The sequence below is a fragment of the Oreochromis aureus genome, linkage group 3, assembly GCF_013358895.1.
Source record: "Oreochromis aureus strain Israel breed Guangdong linkage group 3, ZZ_aureus, whole genome shotgun sequence".
Lineage (NCBI taxonomy): Eukaryota > Metazoa > Chordata > Actinopteri > Cichliformes > Cichlidae > Oreochromis > Oreochromis aureus.
Window position 1 is genome coordinate 79,381,056 of NC_052944.1, and position 8,847 is coordinate 79,389,902.

Below are 8,847 nucleotides of genomic sequence, written 5' to 3' on the forward strand. Positions count from 1 at the left end.
GAGACAAATATTGTTCATTTAATTTGTTAGCATTACTAAATTTGGCTCAATGCTTACATATATGTGCAAAAAGCAAATGTACGAGCTGTATTGCTCATTACAGCAATATGATGCAACAAACACAGCAGTGCTACTAATCCAAAATACTCAAAGCTTCATAGAACTGAAACAAACATTTATCTTTAGCTCCGTTCTGCTGCTGATACATACTTTAGGTTTCTGAATATTAAACTTGTTGCTGCCTTTCATAGTGTGTAACTTGAAGGCCCTGAGTACTTTCTCCCACACTGAAAACACTGGAATGATAACATTATTTGAACATTACCTAATAAGACTGATTCAGGACAGACAATTAGTTATGTTAAACTTTCCTAGCAGTCCTTCACAAACAGGGAACAGTCTGTCTATTCTCTCCATCTGTCAGCTGCTGCTGGCTCTTCCTCCTCCTCTTCCTCACACACTGCTGAGTTTGTCCTGGTGGATCATCAGGGGTGCAAAGCCTCACAGATGATGTGCAGCAGTGGGTCCCTCAGTCTGTCCTCACTCTGGACACTTGCAGTTGTCACACATGGAAATCAAATGTGTGATAAGCTGCAGGATTCAAACACAAGTGTAACTTATAAATACATGTTCATACTTTTATTCCACAATCAGAGAGAAAGAAACAGAGAGAGAGTGCAGGACAGACAGACAGGTGACAGTCTCAGGTGTACACACTGCTACAAAACAGCACAAGAGAAGGAGGATTTAGTGTTTGTGTTATTACGAGTGCTAAAGTAAAAGAAGAGTTCCCAGATGGTCCAGTGGACACATGTGTGACTCCTGTGATTAAAGCATCTTTCTTTCAGCTTAACGAGTGAACCGTCAGCTCGTTCAAACACACGTTAAAGTCCGTTTGGCTCGACACCACCGAACAGAGGCAGCAATATAACATAGCTAACATTAACAGTGCAGTGAATCCTGCTTGTGCCGTCATATTCAGGACTGCAAACCGAGCAGCATCACTGACTTTCAGCTTGTTGTGTTTGTGGATATATGACTGACTTTAATTATCCATAAAATCATCACATTCTCTGTAAGATTAAGGTCGACTATATATATATTTTGAAGTAGAGGCTTTAAAACCAAGTTACCGCTGAAAGTACAAACATCACTAATGTCACATAACTTTGCCGAAATGTGGCCAACAGTAATGTTTTAATGTTCATTCGTTATTAAACATTCGCACATAAGTGACATAATATTCAGTACTTACTTTTTACAGTTCACTCTTCGGCCGCTCCCTTCTGCCGTATTTTGCGGCAAAATTATCCACACCCACCGCCGCGCTATGGATCGTGGGATATATGGGACCACGAAGCGTGCACCGGACCACGCTTGATATTTGAGGAAGTCGACGGCGCATTTGGAGTATGCATTTGAAGTGCACTTCGAATCCGGTCGTTAAGTGATGACGTGACGAATCCTACTTCCGGGCCTAAAGTAGTCTGCATTTAATATGGCTTTTGTGTTGTTAACATGTTTAATGTTTTGTATTTTCTGCACTTGGAGTAGAACTGGACTGTCACCGGCCTCAGGCTCTTCACCTTTTCAAAGACAAAGCAGTCATTTAGATAATATATTAGATATTGTTTACCTGTAAATGCACAAAGAGGATTTAGAAATGTAATTATTGTCAAGAGTGAACAAGCACTGATAGTGTAATCTACAGCTGTGGCCAAATGTTTACAGAATGAGAAGTGTTGTTTGTTTATTTACAAAGTTTGCTGTTTCAGTGATAGTTGTATATCATATCATATCACTTCAAACTGATTGGTTTATTGCTCTGTTAAGAAACATTCACAGTCATACTGACTTTTCTGATAATAATCTGAGAGAAAGTGCTGAACTCATCCTCTGAGCTGTTACAGGAACAGATGTTGGCAGATGTGTCAGTGACAGAGTTACAGTCAGAGAGGTCAGTGAGCAGGATTTCCGTCAGGATTCATGTCAGAGTTATTATAATGATGTCTGCTGGTTCACACTCACGGCTGCTTTGGACTGATTCCAGCTCAAAGAGCATCAACATGTTTTCATGTTTCCATCATGATGAGGAGCAGAAACTCTGAGGATTCTCCTGAACTCCTGACTACAGTAAGTCATCCCACAGCTTCTGCTTTATATTCTCCATATTATTCAGTAAATAATAGATTATTAATGTTAAGTTAATCAAAGGTGGACAAAGTTCTCCAGAACAGCTGTACAGGAGGTCATGACCTTTGACTTTATTCATTAGACCAAGATTACCTCACTTCACTGAGACAGAGTGGACGCTTGTCTCTACACATGTACGTGTTCAGTTCCTTGTACTTTAACACATCTCTCACATTAGGCAATTGGTATGTCACGAAGTGTGTCTGTTGAAAGAAGAAGTAAAAGGGGAAATATTAGTACTTTGTTCCTCTGTTTGGTACAGAGTGGAGTTCTCCCACGGATGAACTTACATTTTTTCTTTTCTCTTTGAATTGTTTACTTAAAAAAAAAATGCTTGTGTACTTAAGGAACCTTCAGTAGTTTCTTTTGGACCTACAGTGAAAGCAGATGGATTACACCAACCTCACACTTTTTATCTTTATATGGATTTTTGTTCCATCCTGATGATCAGACGAGTGTTTGAGGATTTAATCTCTTAAGAACAACAGTAAGTGTTTGCTGTCTTTTTCTAAAATCATTTTCAGTCATTTAGGTAAAAAACTTCAGTTGTCATGGTTACAGCTCGGTTAACATTTTCTCACAAAAATATATCAAGTATCAAACGTCACTCCAACGCAACTCCCAGATCTGTTCTAACAGTCAGTGACTTTCAGCTTTATTTAAACCTTAATCTGTAATGTAACCTGTAATCTGATGTGTTCAGGTTTAAACTCAGGTTCAGTTATTGAGTGAAAATACCAACAGACTCAGACATTTAGAACAAACTAAGAGTCAGATCAGCAGAAACAGAGAACACGGACATGTCTGCTGTAACTGCGTCACTCTGCTCCACGCTGATGTTTGTCCTGTTCGTCACTTTTCATATTGATTCAGTTTTTCTGTTTATGATGATGAAACAAGAATCAAACTGCCGTCAGAAACAAAACTTCTGCTTCAGCGACTGAAACACAAACTGTTCATTCATGACGTCACATGAGAGCTTCTGATTTTGTTCTGTGGAGATCGTTCAACAACTGAACACTAAAACATTTTCACTTCGCCTCGTTTGTTGTGACGCACTTATTTCTGTGCATCCTCAGTCCAACCTACCAAACGTCACTCTAACGCGACGTCCTCAAAGACACGGAAGAATTTGAACCGCAGCTTTAACTTTATTTAAACCTTAAATTTAATCTGATGTGTTCAGGTTTAAACTCAGGTTCAGTTACTGAGTGAAAATACCAACAGACTCAGACATTTAGAACAAACTAAGAGTCAGATCAGCAGAAACAGAGAACACGGACATGTCTGCTGTAACTGCGTCACTCTGCTCCACGCTGATGTTTGTCCTGTTCGTCTCTGCAGGTCAGATTTAACTGTTAGAAACTAAACTGAGTTTATTTCTGAGATAAAGAGTCTCAGTCTGGTTTACATGCTGATAATATTTCTCTAAGAATTAGTTTCTGATTCATTCAGTGTTGCGATCGACACAAAGCTGGGTGGAGTCTGTGTGTGTTGGTGCAGTTTGCAGCACAGAGACAAAGAAGTGTAATGTGTGTGTCAGTGTGATGTGTTGTAGTGTCAGGAGTCAGTATACAGCTACAAAGCTTTTTGTTCAGTGTATACAAACAGCTGTAGCTCCATAAAGGCAGCATGCAGAGACTCACAGTGTCTTATAATGAGAGGCTGCTTTTCTCACACATTATGTTCACTTATTATCAGCACATGTTGTTGTTTGTGCAACAGAGTTATTGTAGTTTTGTATTTTCTCATTAGTTTTTATTCCATTTGGACTTTTTGTGTTTAGTTCAGTTTAGTTTCCAGATGATTTTCTTCTTTTTCAGGTTTGATTATTTATTGCTTGAAGAGTTTTTAATGGTTTTATTCTTTTTTCATTCTTACTGTTTGGAGGTTTGTGTCAGAGGCCAGATTTAGGAGCATCAGTACAGCTGTTCCAATAAAAGCAGTGACTCAGTCTGACAGACGTCCAGAGTCTCAATGAACTCGTCCATCAACAACATTTGATCAAACTAACAGATTCTAAAACTAAAGATTTGTTTTATTTGTTCACAAAATGGTTTCAGATGATGTTTTCATCCATCTCAGTCTTTCTCATGAACTTTGTCTCCAAACCTCTCAGCCTGAGCTTCCCTCTGATCAACTCGTTCATAATCTCGTCCTTTCTGCTCTCAATGAAAATCTGAACATGTTCAGCTCGGCCTCCTGTCTTTGTGTCAGAGTCTCCAAAGCAAACATCACAGCAGCTCACTGCCATCTTTAAACCTTCCCTTTCACTCTTGCTGCTGTCCTTCTGTCACAAATCAGCCCTGATGAAGATGCTCGGGATCAGGTGAGGAGGAGGAGAAGACTCGCTGTGGTGACGCCTGAAGGGAGCAGCTGACACAAGAAGAGACACAATCAAAGATCATCATCTAATAACAGAAGACGATCTTTTACCGTATGTTTCTAATTGGCTGCTGAAGAAGTGAACAGTTGCACTTTGACCTTTAACCTCTCTGCTCTGTGTTGTTTCTTCTTTCAGACCAGAAAAACATCACAGCTGAGTCTGGACAGGACGTCACTCTGACATGTCGAGCTCCAAACAACAACATCAGAGTTGTAGAGTGGAACAGAGCTGACCTGACAGATAAATATATGTTTGTTTACCGGAATGGTCAACCTCTTGATGACCAGCATCCATCTTTTAAGAACCGGGTGGATCTGCAGGACAGACAGATGAAGGATGGAGACGTGTCTTTGATTCTGAAGGATGTGATGATTAATGACACTGGAACATACAAGTGTGGTGTCGTCCAGACAGGAACAGAGCATTTGAATATCACCTGTATTATCAACCTGACAGTTGATCCTCCAGGTGAGTGAGTAGAGTTGAGTGTGTGTGTGATCAGAGGTGAAGCTGCTTCCTGGTTGTTGATGTTTGTTTCTAAAGATGTTGTTGATGAGACTTTGTAGAAAGCAGCTGGTCTGAGTGATGTGATCAGAGTGCAGTAGATAATGTCTGACAGCAGTTTGAAGAGGAAATGGATTCTGTTCTGTTCTTCACTCATCACCTACCTGACAGCTGACACCTCACACCTGTTTCTCACCTGCAGGTCAGACAGGAGGACAAGAGAAGGATGAAGACAACAAAGATGGAGGGAAGAAAAATGGAGTAAAGAAGGAGGATTTACCTGTTGTATTGATGTGCTTCTTGTTGCTGCTGTTGTTGTTTTCTTGAGCTACAGAAAATATACAAAAGGCTCAGTATTCTGTTGGACATCAGCCTGTTTCAGGCGTCTCAGGGCTTCGTACAGATAACTGTGAGACTCCTGCTGCTATTTCAAACCGTTAGTGTTGACTTTCAGAATGTGGAAAAAAAGCGAGATTCAGCTTTAGTGTTCAAATATGTCCTGACTTTAGTTTCAGGTAACACTTTGTAATAACCATTATTAATAAATGATGAATTGCTATTTAACCTTCGGTGTATCATATTTACACTTAAGCAATAAAATTAGAATTTATAGGCAACAACCATTAACTCTTTATGTGTTTATGTTTACTATTGGTCCTGTCCTGGGGCCCGTTCTTCGTACCTCGCTAAGTAAGTTAGCCGGATTTGAATGTTGATGATTTCGCGTGATCTTGGATCATTCGGTTCTCCGAAGCTCATCTGGGACTTGCTGTCATAGCAACAGATCCGTAAGCGTAAACCTGGTCGGGAGCAGGCTTACTTTATGTAAACAGGATTAGATCGCGGCCTCTCAGGTATGTCCGCTGCAGTTATACGAAAGCAAGAGCGATATTTCTCCACTGTTTTACCATAAATAAATATTATCAATGTAACTAAAGATAATGCAGCATTTGATTCTGTTATTGATTTCATACAGATACATACAGGTCATTTCCAAAAAAAAGGGAAATGTACTATTAATCATTCTATTACATGTATTTGATTATTTCAGATGTAATTCATATTTTAGAGTAGTAATAGTAAATTACTACGTGTAATCAAGATCAGAGACCACGGCTATAAAAGCGAAGGTGGATTTGGGAAGTCTGTCGCAGCCATGTCCTGTCCGTTTGTACGCGAGCAAGGAAGGTGCAAGATTGATAAGGAGAGTTTACAGAATTTAGCGTATATTGCGGGATAGACGGGATCCTTTAGCTCAGCGCGACAGTGTGCTCATAGAGAGATATCGATTTTCCCGTCAGGGTATTATTTACTTTCTTTCTTTCTCTCTCTCTCTCTCTCTCTCTCTCTCTCTCTAGATATATATATATATCTCCCAACTTACTGTGCATGCTTCAGTCACCCCTTGCATGGGAACAGGTAGAAGTGATGGAGTGTTATGTAAAACTACACAAAAAACCCCACAATGTCAATAAATGTCACAGTACAAAAAGCATTTTAATTAAGGCAACAACCAAATATTTTACACTGTACAAATAGCACCAGTTAGGAAGGTGCTGCTACTGCACCCCGGCTGCTGGTCTAAGGAAGAGCTGCCCCCAGGGATGCCCTCAACAATGGGTCTGGTGGCATTCAACCCTAGGGCCAGCTCCTCTGCCGGGTGTGACGAGGGGTGCAGGACCACCACCTGTCTTTATTTGCTCTGCCCTTTTCTTGGTTGCTGTTATAAACAAACAAACAGATTATTTCAGGGTCTCTTGTCATAGACTAAAAGCAATATAAGTGATAAATATTACCATTCTGTAGAATATTCTTATATTTCACTTTTACTTGTTCCCATGTTCTAGTGGGTCCTGTTGTGGCTCTAATGTGAAAGAGGATATAATGTAATATAATATAATGTGGTATAATATAATATCACATGATATAATATAATATAATAAATTACTTACGAGTTTAATTTGTCAGCAACTTTCTGCCAGCCCTCTCTCCTTGCTTTTGCAGCCTTTGCAGTGTTCCCTTGCGTTTTAATTAAACTCTGAAACTGATATCCCTCAATCAAGAGTTCTTGCTCTGCTGCCGTAAAATACTGAGCGCGCTCCTTCGACATCTTCGCCGACCAATCACAGAGTTGCCGATCAATGTTTCTACTATCGATGCGTAGCCCCTTTTAAGCCACCCAGTGATCTCAGATTACTTCATCCAGCTATACTAATCGTCAACAACAGGTGCGTTCGGAGAACCGGATTAGCGAGCTCAAAGTTAGCGCGATGATTTGATCTTGGATGTGTCATTTGATCTTGGATGTAGTAAGCGAGGTACGAAGAACGGGCCCCTGCTGTACGAAACCTCACACTCAGTGACAGCTGGGATCAGCTCCAGCCATGTCAAACTAGAAGGAAGGAAATTTACTTCTTCACAAATAGTTGGTTTAGAAACAAGATCCATCTTTTAGAAAAACATCCAGATAATCCTCACAGAGTTGTTTATGAAAGTAAGTGGGTGGATTAATAACTTGTTACTTGTTTGGTTGAGCTTTGGAAAGTGATTATTACAATTTATTTATTGTTTCATTGTTTGTTTACATTTATGACAGATGGTTATTAGAAAGTTTTACCATACTTAATTTTTCATTTCTCTGCTTGTCATCAAACCTGTTCAGACTGTGTTAGTGTCTGTCTGAGCTCTTTATCAGTGACTCTGTGATCCACAGTGTTTGTTCCTCTTCAATAATTTATCACAGGATTGATTAACACCATTTAAAACAGTATTACAAACTAAACCTTACATTAAATCAGTGTTACAGTACAGCTTCTTTTCACTGTGCAAGAATTCAATGTACAAGATTTTACAGTTTTGTAAAATCTTGTACATGTGTGAGTATATTTGTTTCCTCTTTCTGTTCAGCAGCTGTTTGTAAGATCAAACTTGTTCTGTGAGGATTGAACCACACAAACTGTTGCTCATTTAGAGATCAGCTGTTACAGAATAATTACAGTCACTGACTAAACCAACTAACAACACATAGCAAATACTGTGAATTATAAGGAATCAATAATCGAAGTGTGAAGGATGCACTGATCTGCTACAGTTGAAAGACATCTCAAAAACATTTTGTTACATGAAATTAAGTAGAGCTTTTTTCCGTTGGCATGTATTGTGTTTTTGGGTCTTGTCCTTTATATTATTCACCTTTAGATGATGTTACTTTTTTAACAAAATAAATAAGTTTGTGGATGTTTTTAAGTGAAGCCAGTTTATCAAATTTTACAGTTTACAAAGTGTTCTGGGGAATAAACTCCAACTGTATAGTTGCAGAGTCAGATATTCATTTCTCTAATTCTGCATCACAAAGCTTATTACATATTTCTTGCTGTGAATATTAATATTGTTATTGGTATTGCATTGTAATGTTCTTCATCATGGTTGTTTCCCATGCTTTTTCATTTCCGTGTATAAATATTGAATGTTTTTGTAAAGTTCATCATGAGCAACAACAAATCATTTCACAAAATAAAACCAGAAAAATGTCCATTACGCACAGATCCTTGATTAAATTTCTACTTTATCAAAAATCACATGATCAGCAGCCATTATCACTGAATGTAATCTCCCCCTTATTTTCTGAACTGTGTTCCTGCTTTATGTTTTCACCCAGTTGCATTTTTGGCCAACAGACAGATTGTGATCCAAACTGTGTGCGTGTGTTTGTGTGTGTGTGTGTGTGTGTGTGTGTGTGTGTGTGTGTGTGTGTGTGTGTGTGT

The 8,847-nt window shown here is 39.1% G+C and overlaps 1 protein-coding gene across 1 annotated transcript; it reads left to right on the forward strand.

Moving 5' to 3' along the window:
* Positions 1–2,766: 2,766 nt before the first annotated feature.
* On the forward strand, positions 2,767–5,647 carry LOC120438252 (programmed cell death 1 ligand 1-like). The gene is made up of 3 exons (XM_039608699.1): positions 2,767–3,537; positions 4,715–5,047; positions 5,286–5,647. Exons 1-3 carry the CDS (start codon positions 3,477–3,479, stop codon positions 5,408–5,410), a joined length of 519 nt encoding a protein of 172 aa, XP_039464633.1. The 5' UTR covers positions 2,767–3,476; the 3' UTR covers positions 5,411–5,647.
* Positions 5,648–8,847: the final 3,200 nt, after the last annotated feature.

Coding starts and splice junctions, on each gene's coding strand:
- LOC120438252 (XM_039608699.1), top strand. CDS start 3,477: ATGTCTGCTGTAACTGCGTCACTCTGCTCCACGCTGATGTTTGTCCTG. Junction 3,538..4,714: donor TGTCCTGTTCGTCTCTGCAG/GTCAGATTTAAC, acceptor TTCTTCTTTCAG/ACCAGAAAAACATCACAGCT. Junction 5,048..5,285: donor CCTGACAGTTGATCCTCCAG/GTGAGTGAGTAG, acceptor TCTCACCTGCAG/GTCAGACAGGAGGACAAGAG.